The following is a 24,831-nucleotide window of genomic DNA, read 5'->3' as shown; positions in this document are numbered from 1 at the left end:
TTGAAAAGCAAAGCTTAGAGTTATTTCTAAGTTTAATTAGTGAATATTCAGAAAGGCATATATACCTCATTTCTGGGAAAAGAAAAAAAGGCAGGCACAATTGGTAATATCTATCCTACTATAGATTTAAGCTGTAGAAAATGCACTAAGAAATACTTCCCATCTCCACTCACCCACAGCTGTCTACGTTAGGGCTATACTCAGTCACATCGTCCTGAAGAGACTGTGGGGAATCCATGTCTTCTCCATTTGCAGATGCACTGTAGAAATGAGAGAAGCATAACTGCTAAGACAGGAAGATATTGGAAGACGTTTTGGCAAACTGCATGAAGAACCAGTCAGTACTCGGATTGTCCATTTCCAAAGGAGTGGCAAAAAGGAAGAGACCCACAGCATTCTATTACATTCAAAAAATGCTGAGGAAAGCAGCCTGTTTTGTGTTTTTCTACATTATTTCACTTGAGATCTTGAAGCTGTGGGAGTTTTTCTGCAGTGTTTGTTTAACACCTTTTGTGCAACATCTTCAGTATTGCACCTTGAAACGTACTGTCCTCCTTCCTCACACACTTAATTTGTCATCTGCCACAAAACAAGTGTTAAAGCAGTAATCTTGCAGGGTTGTACACAATGAATGTGATTTAAAGATTTACTACACAGTACACTGTAGGCAAATCAAGAACATTTTGCAGCTGACTGGAGTGGAAATTTCAGCTAAAGGAAACTAAAGCCTGGGTCCCATATGCATATTCAGGTAATAAATTTAAAGGACTTCAGTGGCATTGGTATTTTGTAATTTCTGTATGCCATTTCGAGACATTCCTAAAAACAGATCTGACATAAGAATCAACTGATAGTCATTTTTCTCACTTGTATTTTTGTTTTCTATGGGATTTGGATTTGATGAACTCTCACTGGTTAATAACTTAGGGAGCCTGGACTATTAGGTATTGACAAGATGGATGCATGGACAGAATGCAAGGATTCAACATTGCTCTGCAGATATTTATTTGAAACAAAGCTGGAAGCTCAGGGTACATTCTTATTCAGACCATCACTTCTCTGCAGAAAATCCAGTGACAAAGTGCACGTGTGTCTCATGCAGGTTTGTTCCTGAATGAGAAGGACAAATCTGGGTACTTTTCCTCTGATACAACAATAAAAGTGTCTACAATTCCAAAAAGCTGACCAGTCACCTCTTAGACAAAAGCATTTGGTAATTCTGAGCTTATTCTAGATTTGATTCATATTTCCCTAGTTCTTAATTCTGTAATTTCAGTACCATTTCAGTTTTTAAATATCTGCTGCATTCTACCCACTCATAATTTTTCTCTACTCATTCAGCATAAATAACTGCCTTAAATATCTCAGACTCAACATCTTCATGTGGCTTTGTTGTTAATGAAAAACAGAGTGAGGATGTTAGCACACAGAGCTGGGAATATGGCTTGCTAAATTAAGCTGTTGTTTTCACATCAGAAAATTGGGTGCATGGGGTTTGTCCTCATCTATCACAAATAACATATGCTTTGGAATGAAAAGATAGCATTGATTTTAAATTTATTCACATTGGAGGCCTGATTTATTCAGTGTAAATGATAGCAGCACATACAGATAAATAATCCAGCAACAACTGACCTCCAGCAGAGTTGTCTTTGAAGTGACCAAAGTCTATGTAAAACCACGTGGAATTTTAGCTCTAAGGAGGAGGAAGGAGTAGCTGCTGAAAATGAAATAGATATACTTGCAGTATGACTAATGTATATGCATTGATAACTTACCATGGACGAATATTTGAATCCATTGGTTTTGAAAACACGGGGGGAGATGTATTATTTGGGGTTGCATTGCTTTCAAAGCCTTCAATCTCCAGAAAAAAATGTGAACTGTTGAACATATTGCATTGAAAAGGTATTAGTAAAAGAATCAAATTCAACCATAAAATACAGAATTCACTACATGGAAGTACCTGGAACAACACTGACAATTTATATTTTCTGGCATCACACCTGTCTAATAGGATGCTGTCTACTTTTCCCTGGAAGGATCCCAGCCTCTGCCATCAGTTCAGCACTGCCATGTTGGCAGATGGGCAAAAGATCCCGAGATATTTTTAGAAGGCACAACATCAGATCCTGACATGTCTGCACATCGACACCAGCAGCCTAAAAGGAGCCTCGCATCAGACTTCTGTGCCCACAGCTGAACACAACACCAGACACAGACAGCCAGACATGTATGCACAAACACACACATGTTTATGCTTCTTCAGCTACTACATTTAGTCCCTATTCCCCCAGCTAGTAGCCATCAGAATAGATCATTCCAAACCCGTCAGCAGTGATAAACTGCAATCCAAGTGTTAATTTCATTGTGTATAGCTGTTCAAACTTCATGACCTTTTAACATTTGAGATGTGTCAGCAGAGCATCCCTGAAATTATCTAGGCATGGGGTGCTCCTCAGAGTGCAGGAAAAGTCTGGACAGAAGGAGGACCACTGCTATCATTTCTACCACACATGCCACATACACAGCTGCTGTAAATCACTGTTGCTTCACTGGGATCTTAACTTGGCAGAAAGCCTATGGAGTGAAAATGCCAAGGATTCATGCTGCTTTCTGCATTCCATGACTATGATGTGTAGCATCTGTCCCAACAGGTAAAAGCTGTCGGAGGCCACAGTGCATTTCCAGAAAGCCAGAAGTGCTGCTCTTCAGGCTTAGCTGGGCTGGCTCAGCTGCTCACACCAGGAGCAGCGTGCCATGGGTTGATATCTCTCCCAGCACTGTGTTCACGTGGAAGATTTTGGCACGCAATAGCTGTACAGCAGCTATGAAGTGGTGCCTGCTTTGGAAACCAACATACCTAGCCTATACCAACATGTGGGTTATCTGGGGATACCACAGGGAAAAAAAAAAAAAAACAAAATCCACCATGCAAAGCAAGGGGACAATTACCAAAAAATACCCAGTGCTTACGTGGCCATGGTGCACACTGTCAGGAGCTCTGCCCACAAGCATAATCAGGTTCTGACAACGCTGGCAGTGCTCCTCCCATCCTGTCTCTTGGTTTTCCTGTACACATACTATTAGTACATTCAGACATCAGGGGCTTCAGGAATGGGAAGTCATTGTATTTTCTTTAAGTACATATTGCCAATGCATTACTCAAAGTGAGAAACGCTACCCATGCAGGTGCACTAGATGCTCAGTGGCACCATATGCCAGAAGGAAACATTCTGAACCTATAGAAGTACAGCAGCTTAGAAACATGTAATTAATAGAACACGTTAAACCACTGCATTAAAATTCATGTGATCTTCTTCCTTATATTACAGGAATGCTGTTGGCCACACCCTGAGCTCTTAGTTGAGAGATGGCAAACCCCCAGGGTTAGTGTTACTGATACCACAAAACAGAATGGGAGATAGGGGATTAAGTAATTAAGTGCAGTATTTGCCAGTATTTGTTTTAACTATAAAATCTTCCATGGAATTGCCCCTTGTTGGAGTACTAGCTGTATTATGAGCTCTTCAGACACCGCATTGACCCCTTCTACAAGCAAAGTGTAATGATTCAAACAAAGAGTTTCTCTTCTTGAATTTAAAATTGGAAGCAGAAATTGGGTCAACCAGGCAGTGGGTCTCAAATAACCTATGACAGCATTTCTGTAGAAAGTGATTCCTCTGATTATTAAGAAATTATAAATGTTAGAACAGCCACAATTGCCTGGGCCTTCACAGGTTGCTATAATAGCTAGTAATTAGCCAGAGTGAAAAGTTTATGAATGAAATTCATCCTCAGTCTACAGTAACTTAAGTGATTTCAATAACACAGTATCAGGGATGAATTACTGCTTTTATTACAGTATTCACATTAAATTAAAACCCTCAATCATTGTATTAATTCCTTAGCATAAAATATGAATGAAAGGGAATATTTTATTTTATAAAATAAAATAGGTAAGAAATCTCATTAGTCAGAATCATGAAAAATTTAATGACTGTAGATTTCTGTTTGTAATAAGGATATCCCAAACCTCCTGCCCTACCAGCTCCCATTCTTTGAATCCACCTCTGCCTCCCCACAACCTGCTATATTTCCTTGCGATGCTGTTTGCAACGTTCCTTTTTTCCAGGCCAGCATCTTTTCTACAAAACCTGGTGTACCCTGCCACGTCATCGCTTTAAAAAGACCAATTTACCTTCTCCTACTGAGATGCTGATCATCATTAGACCAAATTCTTGCAAGCTCACAAAGGTATACAGAGTGGATGCAGACAGCCCAGCTGATAGGCAGCAAACTTTAACAGACCAGTGCTCACATCTGATGCCTCTAGGATAGAGTGTTTTTCCTATTAGGGTAAACATATGTCTACCTAAACAGAATATTCTTCCACGTACAAACAGCATAAGCCCTCCATTTTTTGAAAACACCTTCTTTTATCTGGTCTATCTCATTCATATATACAGCATGAATAAAGACATTAGTCATACTGCAGTTCAAATATCTACTGAAAGAGACTAGAAGGGCGATACAATGTTTTACACTGAGCTAGAGTCTTACCTTTTCTTTGTGGGAGTGCTCTCAGTTGGTTTCTTCTCTTGCTGATTTGAAGGAGGTGCACCAGGTGGATTTGTTTTCTTGCCCATTAGTGGAACAACTTCTTTGTTATCTTTAATCATGTTTCTGCAGTAAGTAGAATCACAGTTACTTAACACTTCAAGGAAGTATAGAGACCAAATTACCCATTTACAACCTCTTCACAAGTAAGCATACAACTCTTGATCTTCTTATCAAAGATTTTCATTTTTCAGTTATTAGGCACATACATGTCATCTTATGTGTCAAGGCTGGAGGGTTATAATCAAGATTGTTTAAATTACATTCTAAGAAAAGGGCCATTACTGTGATGCCATAAATCCAGGAGTGCTGTAACTTCAAGTATGTGCCTAAGTTAAACTGAGCTGGGTTCATCAATCACAAGGACAATATCTCTGAACAGTGTCCAGCCTGGTCTCAGCTAAACAAATGATGACATGGGTGACATCAAGGACCTTTGTGTGCTGGTGACATTTCTCAACATTTCAGGAAAAAAAAAAAAGAATAAGTCATGGCTCTGCTGTATGGGAACCACCAACACCATGCGACACAAAAAGATGTTAATGCGTGTTATCTGCCTAAGAACACTCACAATACAAATTCTGTAAGTAATAATAATAACCTTCCTATTTCTCAACATAATGCTCACGGGCATGATTTTAAATCACCAACAATAACCTGAAAGCAAGAAGGTGGATTTAGGATCCTGCAAAATGAACTGAATGTAGAAATAGTAAGTTTTACAAGGTCATGGATCCATTCCCAAGCAGACTGGGGAAGTGCCCTCCATACCCAAGGACAAACCAAACAGATCTGAACAACATGCACTGCACTTTTTCCTCCTCCTACGTCCACTTTTCTTAATGTGACAAAAATACATACAGATTTTCTACTTCTGTCTCAACATATAGAAGGAAGATTGTGAAGCATGTCTGGAAAGACCTGACAACAGAGATGAAAATGGGGACAGGCGTATCACAGCCTTAACTTGAACGTGTTGGGCAGTGTGATACTTGCCATAAATCACATACAAGGAGACTAGACTGAGATGGAGATGGGCATCAAACAGCTTTACAAAATAAGTGATTTTAGAGGAAGAGAATTGTTGGAAACAGACCAATAGGTCAAAAAATGTGTCAGCAAAAGGAGTTGCTGATTTGAGAAAAACACACTTGGCACATGTGTGAAAGTTAGAGGGGTCAGAGAGTGGTCACAGAGCTGGAAAAAGCAAAGGCTATGGTTAAAATCTGTAAAGCACACAATGAACACATGGAAGAGCTTTTAATCTGTGAGCAGTGCTAGAGCTGTTCCACATTTCTGCATGGGACATCCACAGGGGGAGCGTGCCAAAAGCCCCACCTGCAGGCAATTGTCATTGCAGACATTTTAGCACTGCCTTGAGAGCAGGAAACATCATTTAAGAGAGGTGAAAGTAAGCAAAGATAACACTGAACTTTCAGTCTGTGATGGAAGACTACCGAACCACCAGTGATTTAAGGGAAGAGTTTGAAGAGGAAAAAGAGGAACAGTTCAATTCTGTATATTTTTGTCACTTTATATACTACTTTCAAAGCCACATCTAAGATCTGATGGGGACTATTTCAGACGAGATGTCAGAGTCTGCACAAGTAAACAACTGCAGACATAACAGTAAATGTGCCTTCCTGCAGTGCTGAAGTAGTGTCTGCTCCTCATTTTTAACCACTATTAATTGCAAGCCCAGATGAAAGTTAAGCCCAGGCTTTTGATAGTATCACTTACTGAACTCAGCTCTTATTTTAGGTACATTCATACAAATGTCATGAAAATAAATGGAGCTTTTTTAGGCTTATCAGCTTCTTCCTCCCTCTGACTTGTTAGTTTAATGACTAACTGCTTTCATCATCACCTTCCCGTGCACTATCATTTCATGTAATCTATGACATAAAGAGAAAAATATTGGAACAGTCTGAAGAATGTCAAATCATAATTATTACAGTCTATGGAACCTGATATGGAGTGTCATCTTTAGTTGTAACTATTTTTGAGTCTCATTATCCATTTAATTGTTACTTACACACCATCAGAGAGGTGCTTTATTTGACATGGGCAGTGAGACAAAAATACCATGTTGATGTATAGTATTAAGAATTACTTTGGAGGAGATTCTGAGGACATTTTGGATGTTGTATCTCACCTCCAGTGTGGCAGGGAGAAAAGAGAAGTGCATTTGTCTGTAATGCTGAATGGGATTTCACAACTTTTACAGAATGAAGCATCTCACACAATATCACAGACTCACCTTTCAATTATCTGAGAAACATCATACATATTTATACCTGAACAGATCAATGACACTATAAACATCTATCTGCCCTGTCATGGGACAAAGGTCTTCTCCTCTCCCTTAGGGGCAGAGGAGAGGCCGTGACCACCAAGAGATTCACAGGATCCTTTGAACACCCACAGTACAGCTGATTCTTACTAACTCATTAAATTATCCTCTCCCCCAGAGGAACGATGATAAAACTTCCATTTCACTTTTGTGCATTATTTATGGTATATATATTCAATCAGCAGAAAGTCACACTTGATAGAAAGAGTTTAATCTTCCTGTAGGATTTTCAATCTTTTGAGGGGCTGTGGTAGACATCAGGCACTATGAAAATGCCATTTTCTTCTTGGGGAAAAATATATTATTTTACTACGAAAGTTTTTCCTCACAGAGACATTAAAAGTCTCTGTGAAAAGCAATGTTTTTCTCGGAGGAAAATGCTTTAAAATTGTTTTCCTGCTTATCTCCAAATTACATAGAAAGAGGACATTTTAGAGAGTTGAAATAAAGACTATTCTGCTACTCCAGGTATTCTGCCTTTGACAGTTACTACAGTGAGTGAATCTCTCAGTAGAAGGTAAAAAAATCTTTAACTTCAGCCTGTATGCCAGTATATTTTGGATCTCCTCAGCACAGAAATCAGAAAGTGTCACAGTGCATCAAGCAGGGAAATATAACTGAAATAAGCTATATCTTAATTTCTGAATGGCTCTGAGTCAATGTGGCACACCTTGGGAGAAAGAGATTAATAAATGAGAAAAACAGCAACAACCACAGCAGCATTCTCTGGCTGAAAGCTAGGCTTAGTGAGGATAGTTTAGAAGACTTCATTCTCTGGAAAAGCATCACACCTACTCCAAACACCCACAGAGCTCTCACAGAACTTACCCTGTTTACGAAACCTGCATGGCAGCGTAGAGAAGGCGCCTCCAAATTGCACAGATGAAGCTCAGATTTGGGGCCCGCTGCTGTTTCGACCACATCCAATAAAAGGAATCTTCCAAATGAGTAAAACTATATTCAGGGTCAAAACGATTCTGTAAGTACACAAACCCCCTTCTTCAGTCATCGGGTTTGCTTGGCTGCTGGAAAGCACAGATAAGTACAGCACTGGAGCGCTGAAGCCTTACAGGGTTTCTTACATCTGAAATTAGGAAGCAGAGAGAAACTTGCTAGACAACAAACTCTTTACTTCACAGCTGCCAAAGTGGGATGACACACACACACGCAATAATTATATACTGAATTATTACTAAAGCTGAGTCGCTCATGGCTGACTTAATGGTAGCAGCAGAATATCTACAATGATCACAGTGCTCTGCAGTTTACATACTGCATTCAAAAGAAAATGGTTATGCACATGTATTTGGGTTGTAAATGACATCCCTTTATGTCATGCTTAGTTTATTATATATTATGGAACTATTCAGAGAGAGCAAAGCAAACATGATAAAACAATCATGCTAAGTGCTCCAGAAAGCAAATATTTTTGCTACTACTATGAAAAATAAGAAATAGGTTTAGAAAATCTTCTGCTTTCATAGCAATAATGTCAGTGAAAACATGGTGGGTGTGTTTAGATCTTTCCCTATCTGCACGTTTGCTGATGAATGTGTACCCTTAGGTCAGTGAGGATACAACACACCTGTGTTTCACAGACACAGCACTGATGTGACTTCTCACTATGCCAACTACAGGGAATGGTGTTTTCCAGCTCTGCTGGTTTTGAGCTGTTAAGCAATGGTTGCTGCACATTTCTTCTTTGGGACACGCCAGAAAAGGAACTATAAGTTCTTCTGTTCTGCCTATAGAATCTTTCAATTACCAGCATAAATGGTGCACTTAAAACTTGCATGTCTTTGCAATGAAGCCTAAAAGACAAACTTAGAACTCGCCTTTCCTTCACTTGATTAATAAATGGGAGTTCAAGGGGAATAATGCAGGCCAGAAAAACAGAAATACTTCTCCACGGTAAAAAAAAAAAGGAAGAAAGAGTCATGTTTGAGGGAGCTGGAAACAAAAACATAAAACACCTTCGGGACGTTCAGATTTAGAACAGGCATTCGAATCTGAGCAAAATGACTGTAAAATACATCTACAAACTGCAGGTGAACTCCTCCTGTTCAAGCAGATCTCTTTAAAGAACAGGACTGCTGGGTTTTATCTTTACACCACATCAAGGCCAGCCCTTCGGTGTGAAATACCAGGAATGTGACGCTGTTACTGGTAATGAATCAGCTTCCACAGAGAAAAGGTCCATGCCTGCACCAGTTCCACTTGGCATTAGGAGAGCTTTGGTCAGATGAGCCAAGCACACATTCAGCTCTGCCTGACACAAACTGATGATGATATATTCCAACCTGATGATGATATATTCCAAACCCTGCACTGGGCAAAGCTGTTCACGCCTTGTCAAATGACTGCCTAAGCTAATATGCTGCAGTCTAGAGTCAGTTGCTTTGATGGTCTCCTAGCTGCTGGTCTAACCACTCAAGAACTGAATAATGGCATTTAATCTTGCCTGGAAGAACACTGGCTTTGTTCTCCACACTAACTACGAGAAACTGTTTAATTGCAGTCACTCTGAGACTGGAGTACTGCATGTGAGAATAGGCAAAGTTAGATTAAGTTAGATTAAATCTGGGGGAAGGTGCATTTAAGGACTCTTGCTTTAGCTCTCCTAAAAACCACAGTACAAAAGCAATTAAATTCCTTTGCAAAGAAGGGAAAATTAGTTCAGCAGCAAACTGTACTTTGAACTTAGAAAGCAGCTATATCTGAAAGTACCCAGATCTGTGTGGCTTAGCAGCACGCAGGACCTAACTGTGGTCTATTTACAACGTCGTGGCAGTTAGCCAAAAAGAAAACCAGGGACAAGCTACAGCAAGAGTCAGAGCCTTGTATCAAATCTGACTATGAAAAAGTAGAGAAGATCGTGAGAGCTCTAACAATTCACAGGCCCAAGAATTACACTTCATCTTGCCTGTTATGTGTTAACAGCTTCTCCTTCCATTATGAGGACATTAAGTTGCTAATGTGGCCTTTTCCATGCAATTGTCAGATTTAGAAGACATGTGGACAGACCATTCCTAACCAGTCTTCCTGATAACAGGTAAAAACATCATGTGCTGCATATGGGCGTTGTGAGCCTGAACAGAGTTACTTTAAGGGCAGCCTTTAGAGCCAGGAAATAAGAAGCAGAACTACAGTAAGTCACATCTGTACAACCATTTTCTTATAGTTTTAATCATTAACCCACTCAGCCTTTAAGTTCCCAGACCTGTTCCATTCAGACTTCTTACAAGCCATGAAGGATTTTGCAATAGGCTGTACCGTGGCTGTGCAGATCACTTTATAGAGTTTCACAGCAGCTACCAGCTGTCTCACTTACTTAAAGAAATGCCATAAAGGTTAAAAACATTAAAAACTAGACATGCATCTCCTATGAAAAATGACTTGAAAACATTAGCTTTGGAAGGCGTGCACGGCACCAATAAGCAGCAGATGCCCTATCTGGCATTCATTATTTTGTTTTTCCAGCAACTGCTAGACTCACTAGAAACTAAAACGAACAAGATGAAGGAAGCCCCAGATGGGAGGGATTGAGCATTTGGAGATCCGCCAGCTGACAGCAGCAAACTGCATTTTCTGTTCTGCTGACACGTGACACGATCTGAGTCAAACCCGCATTAAGAAACTATTCTGACTTCACATTTAATTCTGTGAATCTCAGTACTCCAGTTGGTAATCACTGGGAGGAAAGGCCGTTATCCAAAAAACAATCTTAACATTAACAGGCAACAGCACAGGCAACTGTAAATTACTTATTGTCAGTATTCCAGTCCCCAGTGTCCTTAAAAGTTTAAGTATTAAAGCACTGTGTCCACCAACTACCAGCAGCAGCCCAGCTCCTCCGAGCACAGTGTTTAATTGATTCACAAGACTCTCTCATCATTTTATGGAAAAAATGCACCTAAATTCTCTTTGTTTCTGTGGAAAAGGATTCAGCTCTATCGGTCTGGTGTGGGAAGGCTCCACAAGATATCCCACAGACTATGCTTCTAAAAGAATGTATATGCATTTAATGCCGAAGAACCACATGAAGAGCACTTCTGTAGGGTATGCTAAAAAGGAGAAGATACCATCACTTTCCCAGAGATTTTCCAGCTAACTTTTAACCAGATGGAGAGACAGAAAAGAGTAATAGGAAAGTCACAACAGGTCACACTGCTACTCTAAACAGAACTCAGACCAACTCAAATCAACACTTAACACTTCATTGAGAACTTTCAAAGCAAAAACTTCACTTGGCTGTTCTGAGCCTCAGAGTCCCAACTAGGTCAAGGTTGGTCTCCAGCTATTTCAGAGTGAGTTTGTACCCTCAGTCAATCTTCAGTTGTGGTGCATGGTTTCTGGTAACTCTAAACAGCACTGAGGAATTAAGCAATATGAAGATGCCTCAAGGAATACACTGTGAGCAAAGCATGCCCCACCTATATGCTACAGTTTTTTTTACTCAAGTCTGTTCTGCTGCTGCTTGACTCAAGTAGCCTTTAGGGGCTCATCACCAAAGCTGAAGAGGAACAGTAACGTTATAATAATTTCAGGCTGAACTGTTGCTTGGCCATTTGATGCTTCAGTCAAAGAAGCATCAAAACTCCTCATTTCAAAGGAAAGTATTTTCATTGGTTACACCCATCTTAGTCTGGGAAACAGCTCCTTTCCCTCCAAAGGTGTAGTTAAAGCTGTATAGTAATAGTACGATGTGAACAAAAATTCACCTACTCTCAGTTCTTCCACTGAGAGCTAAACCTTGCATCACCTGTAGCACTTGTATCAGATGCTCACTAACTACAACAAAATGAAGTCCCTGCAGTCCCTTTCACTTACTGTCAAGCTGTTCCTGGGAAATAAGTGCAGCAGAATTCAAGGAGAACATTGAACAATTGAAATATACCCCCAAAATAAGAAAACTAAAACCTGGAGGTCCCATGGCACTGCATGTATTTGTACACATGAGCAGAACTTTGAATCTTCCATTGTTTCCAAAGGGAGTTCTCGGAGCAGACACACATCATACGTGCCCTATGGACAGACCATCTTTCCAGGATACATTTTCCTGTCTCAATTTCAAACCATTATTCTCATTAAAAAATCTTTTATTATGCAGATTGTGTCCCTTTTGTCAATGCTTCCACTTTCTGTCATGCAGTTCCTAGCTAAGATACAGGTGTTCCATTTGTCATTGCAAATCAGTCTCTTGAGAACCCTCTATCCATTTCCAGACCTAAATTTCACTATTCTGAATCTTGCTGCTAATGAGGGACACTGGCTTTCCTGTGTCTTACTCTATGTCAATTAAACACTCCTGACTTTCAGAAACTGAGGACACAATCCCTTTTTCCCTGGGTGGTTCATTATCCACACTCTCTTTTGGAGAACAGGAATTGTCTCTGAGCTACACCTACTATACCACCTTGGAAACAAATGACTTCCACTTGATGACATTGCTTAAAACTGCTCTTACTGGCTGAGTGAGTAGGACACACTTCCTCCCAGTTCCTGTCACTGGGAGTTGCTTTCCTTGGCTGCTCCACAGTCGGCTGACATGGCAATTCCAGGTGACATGACCTTTCATGTCAACATTCAGGTGACTAAACTGTTCAGGGAGGCTGATTAAAACAATGACAGACAAGTACAATTTTGGTTGATGATGGAGTCTGAAAACCTCAGTGATTTTGTAAATATTCATGTCTCTTCATACCCACTCATTGCCTGCATATTGAAACAGGAAGCATTACTAATAGTGATGTAGCTCTGCCACAGTATCACAAACACACCAGAAAAGCAGAAGCCTCATGAGATCATTTGGTTGATTTCCCTTCCTTCCCAAAAAAATAGCGTACTCTCCACCATCTATTCTGAAGTGTTTTGTACAGTTTAATAACTGATGAAATTGGGTCCATATTTTCTCCTACTCTGGAAACTATTCCAGAGTCAGAAGTAATCCCAGTCTGCATGGTGTGCGTGATGGGAAGCACTTCAGAGCTCTGTAACCACATCAGAAGACCCAGAGTGCCCATGCTGCGTAAGGCAGCATTGATTAAGACATATTTCCTTCCAGGCCCTAGTACATGTGGCCTATTGCCTAATAGAGCAAGAAAGACTCATAAGTATCTTCATTCTCACAAATGTTTGCCACAGAAGGGCAGTGGGATTACCTGGCTTTTGGCAAAGATAAATATGATCCTGCATGAGGAATGTGACTGTGGGCAGTATAACAGGACAGTGGTGTCAGAGGAGGAGGGGTTTTCCTGGGGCAAGTCAGCTATGGGGTACCTCGGGACTGGGTAAGGATCTCTGCACACAGCGTGGGGGCCCTCTGGTGGGCTGTGCAGTCTCCCATGGAGCCCACCAAAAACTGACAAATGCACTGCCGGAGAAGGGATTAACATTGTTGTCTAATTAGGACCAGTGACATGCAGGCTACAATGCCAGCCGTTGCAGAAGGCACAATAAGTACATAATACAGGTTATGTGGCTTCATATTTTTCAGGTAATATATATACTGTCCTCAAATAATTCAGAAATTATTGGAATTTGAAAGATGTAGCAGCTTATGTGACTGACTAGGCACAAGTTGCATCTCAGGTATGGCAGTGCAGCAGCATACTGAGATCAACGTTTGGCTTTTATACATGTTAATCAGCCCATTTTCAATTCCCAGTAAAGTGAAGCCCAACTCACCTTAGATGAACTCACTTCTTGCTGTCTCCCATCATATGCACATTTACACTCATTATTTACAGTTACTGCTAATTATAGTCACTCACAGACAGATGAGGTGAGCACATCAACTCCATTTCCTTTGCTTTTGAGCCAGCATGGCTGGCAAGGTGAGCTGAACCTCCACCACAAAAATAGAAATAAAGATTAATTTATTGTAGAGCCATGCTCCTTGTCAGCCAATGCAATTGTCTAGCAGTACCAATAGCAGTGTTCTGGTCCTAGCAAAGCTATTGTTAAAGCACAAATACTTCCTGACAAGCCACCTCTCTTCCCTGGGAGTTAGTCACAGCCCTCCACTAAGGCTTTGTGTTCCTTGTCTCTTCAGAACCAGCGTGTCCCCCGTAGGCATCCCACCCAGTCTGCCTTAACAGGGACGCACCTTCATTTTCAAAGCACTTCTATGCATTTAGATGGAATGAAGATGAAGGAAGTAAGTTGTGGCAGAGCCATGGTTAGCTGAGTCTAAATAAATGTGTGTGACACCGGGTTAGAGACCCTGCTATGCTATATCACCCCAGCTGTGGGAAACACAATTCCTGCCTGCAGCAGTAATTGAGTGGTAACATAGCTAGAAATTCTGATAGGTTAGTAATAACTTACTTGAGAAAAATGAGATTTTTCTTTTTTACTTCCAAAAGAAGGCTAAGAGTTTAAAAAAAAAAAAAAAAAAAAGCAATCAAAAGGCCACCAGCACCTATCCCACAAATATATCAAATACATTACATTTACATATTCATTATACAGATGTGTGTTTTCACTCTGCATTTCAATTTTTTTTTTTAATAAAAAGCCCCCTGCACTCCCTGTAATCTTGCTGGAACAGAAAAGGACAGGAAGGCACAGGCCAACTTTCTGCTTAGGTTACCCACGGAAGCAAATAAATCCTTCTGGATAGGCACTTGATATAAATCAAGGTGGAATCTAACCACTAAGAGTAGGTCTCTATGCAGGCAGATAATTACAACAAATAGATCCCTCACAGGGAATACAGAAACTTCATAAATGCTTTCCAGCTACATTACATTCCCTGTGTGCATTCAAGTATAAATTTGCTTTGGCACATAAAGGCATGGAGACAATGACCTGTGTTTTTCTGGTTGGCCCCTTTCTACATTTATTATTAATGGCTGGAGTTTCACTGCCTCAGCCTGTCTTGTTTACTTAGCTGTACTTGTTTTACATACAGACGGCCTCTTACTATATTCAGTAAGAACCAACCATAAGGAAGTCTTGACTGGAACCTCTAGAGACTGCTAACAGGAGTTCAGAGATACACCTCTAGAGTGGTATGACATTCAACATCCCTACTCTGAACACCTTTTGTAGTCTCCCTATTCATGAGATACAAAGCTTATTCAGTTTATTCAGTTTTATTCAGTTTAAATTCTGATTTTTGTTAAATAATTCTTTCAAATTCTTTGGTGAGTTTCTGTGGCTACACTCTGCAAAACTCTATGAAAAAAAGTAACATTTGTCCTGAATGATTTGGTTAACAGAAGGATCAAGAATTAATAGTCCTCTAGATGGTGCTACTATTTCAAATAAGCTGGATGCTTGCAAACTTCACTGAAGTCTACAGTAACCTATGAGAAACTAGCACTGAGAGAAGTCCTGACCCCAGTAAAAGAACTAACTAGAAACAACACAGAGTTCATCTGACAGTGTTAGCAGTGGAGAAAAGTCTGTTGGTAAATATAATTGCTTCTTTTTAAGAGCAGTGAATGCCTCCATATTGCACTACTGCAGAAAAAAAAATTAAGATGTGTCGATGAAAATTATCTTTCAAAGGCTGGGACAATTTTCTCCTTGAATTCCAATTTTCTCAATAATTTACTACTCACCTATCTAGCATATCGCTTTAGAACAGATGCACTTTGAACACAGCCACAGAAACAACACACAAGCTCAAACTGAAACTGGCTTAAGGATACTTGTATATGCATGATGCATTTGCATAGTAAAGGCTGTCAGGTATACGTGCCTTATTGATACATAGAAAGGAAAGAGGGTAATTTACCTTTTCTTGCCCATCGCAGCTGTACAGGTCCAGCACTGGATCACTGGGTCAGCTCTTTACCACAGATTTTCCCATCCTTCCTTTCTGACCAGCTACTTTCCTCTCATTGCTGTTAAAGTCAAGAATAAAAACTTTGATTTCAAAATAATTACTGTTATTCATTATTATATATCTGACCTTTGAAACATACAGTCCATATAGCCATGCTTTCTTACTTTATGCAAAGTTCACCTGTTATCTAAATAAATGTCAAATTTGGGATATTGTTAAGCCTTCAGCCTCAGTAACAGTAACTGTGTATTCTGGAGTTTACTCAGACTCTGTAAGAGAAACATTTTGCTCATTTTGACTATCCAACCTTTACAATTTCACAGTATATTTGCTCTTGTGTTATGAGAAAGACTAACATCTTTAGATGATTCATTACTTACCATTCTTTCACTGTGCCCTCACTTATCTCCTTTCCGAGAAACATTCTTCACAGCAACCTACCTTTGGTTTCTTGGTAATTTTTACTGCTCTGATCCATTTCCATTATATCACAGTTAGTTGGTTTTCAAGGCTGGAAAGTCATGAAATCAGGGCCTGTGGCTGCTCAGACAAATACTTGTTAAAATAATCTAAAAGCAGTCAAATTATGAAATCTACTATGTCCAGAGTGGCAAATTATAACCTTTTCTCTATAGGCCTTTTTGTTATTTTCATATTATCAACAGAATATTCACCATTACTGGCCACTTGCACCAATGTGCAAAACTTAGTGAAGGACCTATGAGCCAACAATGAGAATGTCAGCTCAGACCTCAGAAATGCATGGGAGCACTTGCAAAGAGTGAAAGAAGTGAAGACTGGGAAAAAATGCGCAGCAAGAAACAGCTCACTTTCATACAGACAGCTCTAACTGAGGGAAATTCTCAGTGTATTTAACGTAAGGCAAAGCAAAAGAAAACAAACAAACCCACACCACGCTATAAGAATTGTCTAACACTTTGTAAGTCAGCCTACATGCAAACATCTAGCCAAGTAAATATAAACCAAGCAATAAGTACCTACTTTCTTTCAGATTTATATTAAAAAATAACCATGAAGACATGAGCTTAAACAACAAGTAGTTTATTCAAGATACTTAATGAATCCTTGCACACAGTCATTTCCTAGCTTCTTTGGCCTTTTTCCATAAATCCCCGCTCTTATGAAGGAAGCGTTTTAATTGTCCTCCTTGTAAGAACCAACACAAACAACTAGAATTAACCTTCTTAAAAACAAAAGATCAGACTGACTTTGGAAGCGATTCCTTCAATGTCTCACAATCCTCTGGCTCATAATAAGGTTCCAAAATGGGTTTTAATTTGATTTCTTCTGGTAGTTTTGGTGTTTCTTCTCTCCTGCTTCCATCTCTTAAAAGTGGAACCAAAGTTTTCCAGTTTTTCCCTGAAACTAAAAATGAAAGGAATGGTTAATTTCTTCTCCTCCACACAAACAGAAATATACAAGTGATTTGAACAGGAAGCTGATGAAAGAAGAAAGAAGCAGGAAGAAAAGGCTTTGTGGAATTTTTTCCACATTCTGTTCCCAGAGTTTTCCATACTTCAGCTGGCAAGCACAGCAGATTGTCTTAGAGTTAAAAAGCTGTGCTGGATGCTGGATTCCCAAGGAAGCTTCCCGAAGAAGCCATATTTGTGGCCTCCAGAGTAGCTTTTTGGCTATGTGGTTGCCAACATACACTGTCATAAGCCCTCAGGATTTGCACACATTATTTGCCTTATAAAATCAACAATCAGAATGCTGAATCAGTAGTGCTTTTCTTCCAGAGAATAAAAACTGCTATGCGAATAATAAGCCCACATAGTCCTTTACATTTTTTTGTTGATTGAAAAAGACATAAACTTAGCTTCCATCATTATACTTAAGTGTACAAACAGACTGCCCTCTAACAAACAATCTGTACTGTTTCCATCACTAGAATCTAGGTCCCTGAAACCCTCACCTCTACCAGGCTTAATACAGTAACTGGGATTTCGTTTGAGGTCACCAGAGCACCCAGGATCTTCGTTGATTATGCCCAAATTTGTATTCCACGTGGACCAGTTCACTTCATCAACTCTGGGGAGAGAACAACAAAAACAATATCTATTCTAAGCATTAAGAGAGAACCCCAGGATTAGTTTATATCACCTACTGCCACCTCTCAAGCCACAGATCTGACCCAGAAAATAGATTACATTGACTACTGTAGTATGGTACTTGTCGGAGGAGTGCTCCAAGGGGACAGCTCTTCTTCCCATTATCCATTATCAAATACCTTAATGCTGTTTGTCTATGAAAAACTGCTCATTTGGCCTACAAGCAGGTTACCTAAAGCACCATCTGTAATCATCTTGGCCATCAGGTGTGATCCCCACCAAGACTCTTTTTCCAGATCGGAATGAGCGCCTCAAACAGTTCAAGTAGCTGTTTTCAATATCCAAGATCGTGATGGCTCTCTAACAGGGAAAAGAAAGCAGACCACTAAGAATCTGCCATTTCAGTCATGCAAATCCTGAATTCTGCCTTTAATTAGAGAAAGAAACCTTGAGCTTTTATTGTTATCACTACCTTAAAGCATGCATCATACCCATCTACGAAGCATCACGTCTGTTAGCATGACATTTAAAATGCTGAATTATTGCCCTGCAATTAGAACTATCAAGCTACAATCCTCACCCCAAACAAAAGTAAATATGCCTTTGAGATTCTGGAAAAGATTGTTTTATTTTTCCCTCCGTAATCCTGTCTTCATACTCTGATCAGGATTTTCCACCATTAAAAGCTCAAATAATTCAGTCTGAATGCAGAAGTACTTTTCTTAAATTCTAAACGTGTGCAACACAGAGAACATCTGCTCAGGCAAAACATCACACATGTATGCAAAAGGAACCTGCGTGCAGTGGCCTGTTATGTTGAAACATGTTGATTTCTACATACTCTCTGTGAAATTTATGATTCTCCACAACCTCCATCTTGGATAGCTTCACAGAACAAAGATACCTGGAGTTTCCAGATGCTCTTGCTCTCCTGTGCGATTTTGCTCACAGTTTCTCCCATCAGTGCAATAAGCATATTGAGCAGGAGGATGTACGTAAGGATGACATAGAGAACCAAAAGGATGACAAACACAGACTTGAACCTGTAGTTCTCTGTAAACTCCAGGTCTCCCATCCCAATAGTGAACTTGAAAAGTTCCAAGCAGGTATAATACAGACTGTTATAGGATGTGCGGCCTCGTTTCGTATGGCTGCATCGGGCATATTCAGAGCTATTTGTGTCCTGCCCCTCATTGTCATCTTCAATTAAAGTCACCACAGCTGTAGCAAAAGAAGAATCACATAGAAGATGAAAATATACTTTGAGATCATAGATCTACTGCAAGCAATAAAAATGAGCATAAAAGTATCAGATAAGAGAAAATATTTTCATGGCACCTCATCCTCAATAAAATTGCTATACAAAATAGTCCCCATAACTGTCATATTTCAGTAAGTGCTGTGTCAGGTTTGTCTACGTAGAACAGGATGACTGTTCATCCATTCAGTGTTGTTAAGCAGTCAGACGCAGGGATGAAAAGCAGTCATACACATAGTTGTTATTCTGAAATGACTTTTGTAGCAAGGTTGATTTTTTTAGTTTTTCATTGGAAATAAAAATTCTAAGTCAACTGAAAAATATAATTTTCTGAGATTCTTTAAGATAACCAAAAAAATAACACCAAGTTTGATCTTACCTGTGGAAAATCCCAAGAGGAATACTAGATAGACAAACATGAAGCGACATAAGTCTCTTAGGATCATCTGTAACATAGAAATGGAACATTTTGCTATTGCAAAACCTTGAATATAAACTGCGACAAAAATCAGTAGAAAATAAACCTTCAGTTCCAGAAGGCAACTGCTGTGAAGCGGCTGCTCATGCATTAAACTGTTGTTTATCCTGCCAAGATAATCAACTTTAATATAGAAAACATTTTTCTCTGTTATTCAAGCAACAGTTTACACGTGTGCAAGATATATGCTTAACAAATACTTTCATCTTTGTGAGTATAAATCACATTAAGATAATTGCCTATTTCTTCCCCTCTTGGACTAGCTGGCTATATCATACACAGAGGTTTATCAGCCAGCTACTGCCTCCTACCTAATTGTGCTGTTTGGTAACATGTAAACTATTCCTAAGGAAATTTCCAGCTGGCAGAAAGCTGTGCTACTTCACACCAGATGAGCTCTGTACTGTTCTCAGTCAACTTACATCCACATCTATCCAACTGTAGAGTTACTTCAAAGCATAACAGTAACAGAAGGTATTCAAGACTGCTATAAAATGCATGGATGCATGGAAGTTTTTCTATGACTTAAAAAGTGTATCTCTTTGCTCAGAAAATAAAAGCTGAGTGTGGTTGTCTGACGGGCCTTCCCAGTGGCATAATGAAAGCACCTGGTGACTCTTCTCCTAGAAACCCAGGTATTGGTGGCAGTTTCCTCTTGTGAGCACTCTGCTGGCCTCACCACCCACTCACTGGACTGACCTTTGCGATCATGACAGAGTAAATGCCCATCTGCTGGAAGCCACGGGTGTAGTATAGCATGTTAGCCCAGCCCAGAGCCAAGGAGAAGACCATGGAAGCCACATACAGTTCCTGGCCACAGAAGTACAGCACCACAGAGCTCAGGAGGAGCAAAGAGTGAACGAAGCTGAAAGACAAGTATGTTCTGAATGCAGAGTGCTGAGACAGCCATAGGTGGTATGAACATAGGAGAAACATGAGACATTCAGCATAGTAAACACACACAAGTCTTGGCAAACCCTTCCTCTCTTTTCATTCCTTTCCTTCTCCAGTCCTACAATTTCCTTTGCAAGCTCCTCAGTTTCCCCACATACAAACTTCCATATACTCTTGCTCTTCATTCTGACTGGAGGGAACTGAAGTCCTTGATGACATATTCATTTCTTTAGCACATCCTCTCCTTCCAGAGAGGCATGAAATTGCTTATTTTAGCTGCACTCCCTCTAGGAAAACAAAGGGCTCAAATCATGTGAAATTCCCCTTAGGAATGGGAGAATATCTGCATATTCAGCGCATACACTGTATTGGCAAGTCCAACTTGGAGATCTATTCCTAACTCAGTTGCATGATGCAATCACTGCATTTCTAAATGCTTAATCTGCTTTACCTCCACAGGAAATTATTGATCCAGACACATTTGTTCAAGTGTTACAGTAACCACTGGCAAGTATTTTGTAAAGTGTCTACCAATTACAATTACAAGTGGTTTAAGCCACTTGTAACAGATCTCACGCAGTCATCTGCTTCATGCTGAAATACAATCACAGACACTTACAAAAGAACTTCACTGTAACTGTCAACTATCAGCGTCTTCAATGATGGGCGCCTCTGCACAAAATACTGTATCTGAAAGAAAGAAGAAAAAAAAGAATGAAGACTGAGTTTGTATCCAAGGAGAGAGTAAACATTCCGTCTGAATGGGAATAGTTAAAAGATCACTGTTGCAAGGGAGACACTTTGGTAATGTCATTCCCCTTACATCTCGGGCCTCTCCTCTTTTGGTGACAGCAGTCTTCTCAGTGGTCTGAGGATCTGTGAATCACTGTATATTCTCTATTGGTTACCAAAAGGAAGGTGATTGACTTTAAACTAGGACAGTTAATCTTCAATGTAGGCTTGGCTAGTTGCAATACTCCATTTTTACATTTTGGCCAAGCTAATGGTTTAGATGCTCACTGACTTCTTAGGTCTCTCTTCTTTGTACAATAGATAAAACTGTACCTTAGAACAAGGGCTTGTTAGCAACCTGATATCTCCTAACCAGGGCAAAGAAAAAGCTTTGTAGCTCTTGATTAAAGCATGGATTATCTTGACAACCAATTCAAAAGGTAGGTCTGGTTCTCACTTGCACTTACAGCAAAAAGGAAAAGTTTCAAATATCTTACCCCTCTGAAAAAAAAATACAGTCCTCCCAATACACTCAGTATCTCTCCAGTCACTCGAAAATATTCCCCAGTGCTGTGACCAAAAGCGAAGGGAGGCTGTGTAAAACAGAGCACAGAGATATTCAGCAGAACTAGAGATAAGAAAGACTTGTTCTTGCCAGCAGCTGAAAACAATTACATTTCTGAGGTAACAGGTTAAACTTCTGAATGTGCTGAAGCAAGGGTGCAAGGCTTGCCTGAAAAACAAGTAAGACCAAAGTCTCCCTCCCACCTTCAGGAAAGGAAGAAAACTGACCTTGCACACATGCAAATGGGAGGCTGCTCTAGGATATCATGCAACGGCTGTGACAAAATAACATACCTTGTCCCCCTTCTGCACAGGTCTGTAGTAGGCAGCTGTGGTGAGGATGCTGATATGAATTGCATATACAAAGAAGTTGAAGTAAAATAAGTGCTTGACAAATCGGTCCCACTTGTCTTGCAGTAGCCTGTTAAGGGGCTCTACCAGCAGCATCTCATGACGATTCTGAGTGGAAAGATAAAGAGGAGAAACTTGACATGTTCAGTATGCACTGGGCTTTAAAAATAGCAAGTGATACTCAAATTTAGCAAATATTTCCTCTAATACAGATTGCTGTTTTACCAAAATGACACAAAAGATGCACTGTGTAGAACACAGAGCTCATCTCCAGTAGTCCCCAGACTGCAAATAAATGTCAAGGAGTACATACTTACTGGTGTTTCACTACTGTAGGCAATAATTTCAAGCACTGAATTTTTCTCACATGTGTCTATGCAGGACAGGTCATAAAGAGATGAATGGACAGGTCCATAAGCCCATTCAGTGAACTTCCTAGACAAGTGTCTGCATTCAGGATCTTTGATCTCTCGTCTGAGGATGTAAGCGAAAATCTAATTGCAAAAGAACAATACAAGCAACATTTCAGTGCTAATAGACTCCTAGTTCCTCAGTATCTTCATAAGAGATGAATACTTTAATTTAGATTAACACAGTTTAACTATGTTGAAGTCAATCCACTGGACCATGAAAGAGATTGAAGTCTGAAGTAAAAACTATGAATCTTCTCACTGTATGCTGGTGGATGGAAAATGCAGGTGTAGAATAAAGCTCGTTTCTTTGCTTTCTACCACATAAAATTTGCAATTATCCATGTTTCAAGCCTACCAGAGAAATTCAGAGGTATTTGTTATACATCTGAGCATACAGTTGAATGGAGACTGTCAGACGGTGAGTTCCATCCACCAATTAAAAGTACAAGCCTGTTGTTCAGAAGATAGCAGAAACCCACCTTCTGTTTCCACCTGGGCTGTCTTATATACTGCTAGTATATATGTAATGCCACCCGGGCAGATGCACGCATGCACACATACTCCTCAAAGGCATTAAGCGCTATGCAATTTTGCACATTAAACTGCAATATTAATTCCTCTTAATAGAAAGGACTCGGCAATAAGCAGTGATAAAATCCATCCTGCATAAATGTTTTGCCTGTACTCTGTATAACCTGACACAGTAATGGACAGCTGGACACATTTGCTCACCTACCCCTATCTTCCCTGTTTTGGCTGCCAACGTTAATGGAGTCAGCCCTTTTTTGTTGGTGAGTTCTTCCAACTTCAGGATAGGATTTATTTTGGCACCAAGGATCAATATGTTATTGTACATCTTCGTAACGAACTTGGTATTATCCTTAGTATTATCTGCAATCTCCACCAGAGTATGCAGAACCATATTGCCCATGGAGTCCTCAGCAGCAATGTCAGCAGCCTGGTAGGGGTTCTCAAGGAGAAATTTCACAATGCAGAGCTGATTGGTGCAGGCAGCCAGGGACAGGGGCAGCTCTCCTGTGGATAAGAAACGAGTGGTCAGAATGCCTAGTACACATGCATAAACAGAAAAGAGACCATGTTATTTTCAGCTTTCACCATGAGAAGACTTGAATTTCTCTGCTTAATTCTTGTGATTCAAACAGCTATCACATTTTCTTCCGTTTAACTGCACTACAGAAACATGGCTGCTTATAAAAACACAAAATAAAGACTGGTGGAAGGTTACAACCTCTCAAAATAAAAGTGCTCAAAAAATAAAAGGATGTAGACACCAAGCTGACAATGAACACCATCAGCTACCAACTGTGTTTCTTTATAAACTCATCTTTGAGGAGTAAATATCTGGAGTAAGTCATGGATCAAACCATTTACGACTTTTAAGCCTCCAGTCTCACATAAACAGGATTATTTAACATCTTTCGCTTGGGATAATGCTAGGATAACTCATTCAATAAAGCTCACAATGTGCTTAATCCTACCAAAATAAAAACCGGGTTTCCCTTTGATTTTCCTGAAGAACTCCCCACATGCTCTTGCATGAACATCTGCTCCATTCTGGACCAAGAGTTTTACCAGGTACATGTTCCTTCTCTCAATGGCAATGTGGAGTGCAGTCTGGCCTACAGAGACAGACAGAAATCTTCAACATTTAACACAAACTGAGAGCTTTCGAGCAGCACAATTCATTCAGCTTCACATAAGATGGTGGAAATGAGAGCTCTGTAGACATAAAAAACTCTAGAATTAAACAAAAAAAGATCGCACAAACAGCAAGTGGAAGTCCCTTGAACTTGCTGTTAAATCACTCTGTCTCAAAGGGTAGAATATTGCATCTGTCTAACAAAACAGATCTAGCATGAATGCACTGGTTATTAATCACACACTGCAACTTTGGGGCGCTGCCTCCTCAAGCATAACACCTCACACAGAAGACTGAGAGCCCTTCCTAGCTCTATCTCCAGTCTTATCAGCAAGAGTATTCACTATTTCAACTGTATTCACTGTCCTCTTACCTTTGTAATAGTTGTCAGTATATTCTGCATTTACAAACTCTTTCAGAGTTCCAGTTTTCTTTGCAATATCCAGCAGCAAGGGAATGGTATCATTTTTCCCATCATGTAGATTCAGCATGGCTTTCAGTAAGCAGGTTTTCCCAGTTTCTGGTTCTATAATGAACAAAATTACAGCTACACAGAAACACCTAGGAACCTATCATCTATTTCCAAGCATGCAAGAATTAACATGGTTCTTTTGAGAAGACAGGAAAATCCAGCCAAAG

General features: G+C 39.9%; 2 protein-coding genes across 7 annotated transcripts in view; both read right to left on the bottom strand.

The window, feature by feature from the left end:
• The window catches only part of TRPV3 (transient receptor potential cation channel subfamily V member 3), a 27,790-nt gene extending 10,909 nt beyond the window's left edge, over window positions 1-16,881 (bottom strand). The window contains exons 1-5 of one of the 4 annotated variants that reach the window (XM_040650469.2): window positions 15,720-16,881; window positions 7,802-8,057; window positions 4,564-4,686; window positions 1,779-1,883; window positions 174-260 (exon numbers count right to left, since the gene is read on the bottom strand). In XM_040650469.2, coding sequence (XP_040506403.1) covers window positions 174-260; window positions 1,779-1,883; window positions 4,564-4,682 — 311 coding nt within the window. In that variant the 5' untranslated portion in view covers window positions 4,683-4,686; window positions 7,802-8,057; window positions 15,720-16,881. Of the gene's footprint in view, window positions 1-173; window positions 261-1,778; window positions 1,884-4,563; window positions 4,687-7,801; window positions 8,058-8,808; window positions 8,884-15,719 lie in introns of those variants that run through there. The other 3 variants (XM_025141986.3, XM_025141987.3, XM_040650468.1) reach the window with 3 other exon arrangements.
• TRPV1 (transient receptor potential cation channel subfamily V member 1) overlaps window positions 16,239-24,831 on the bottom strand; it is a 16,825-nt gene continuing 8,232 nt past the window's right edge. Inside the window, exons 7-20 of one of the 3 annotated variants that reach the window (XM_046902287.1) lie at window positions 24,566-24,718; window positions 24,032-24,172; window positions 23,269-23,567; window positions 22,437-22,613; window positions 22,063-22,227; window positions 21,702-21,797; window positions 21,092-21,162; window positions 20,278-20,443; window positions 19,480-19,546; window positions 18,747-19,063; window positions 18,075-18,202; window positions 17,707-17,822; window positions 17,000-17,156; window positions 16,239-16,281 (exon numbers count right to left, since the gene is read on the bottom strand). In XM_046902287.1, the coding sequence (XP_046758243.1) occupies window positions 16,254-16,281; window positions 17,000-17,156; window positions 17,707-17,822; window positions 18,075-18,202; window positions 18,747-19,063; window positions 19,480-19,546; window positions 20,278-20,443; window positions 21,092-21,162; window positions 21,702-21,797; window positions 22,063-22,227; window positions 22,437-22,613; window positions 23,269-23,567; window positions 24,032-24,172; window positions 24,566-24,718 (2,081 nt within the window). In that variant the 3' untranslated portion in view covers window positions 16,239-16,253. 3 annotated transcript variants of the gene reach the window in all.

Source organism: Gallus gallus, chromosome 19 (genome assembly GCF_016699485.2).
Source record: "Gallus gallus isolate bGalGal1 chromosome 19, bGalGal1.mat.broiler.GRCg7b, whole genome shotgun sequence".
NCBI lineage: Eukaryota > Metazoa > Chordata > Aves > Galliformes > Phasianidae > Gallus > Gallus gallus.
The sequence above is the reverse complement of the archived record's forward strand: the minus strand, read 5'-3'. Positions and strand labels throughout refer to the sequence as shown.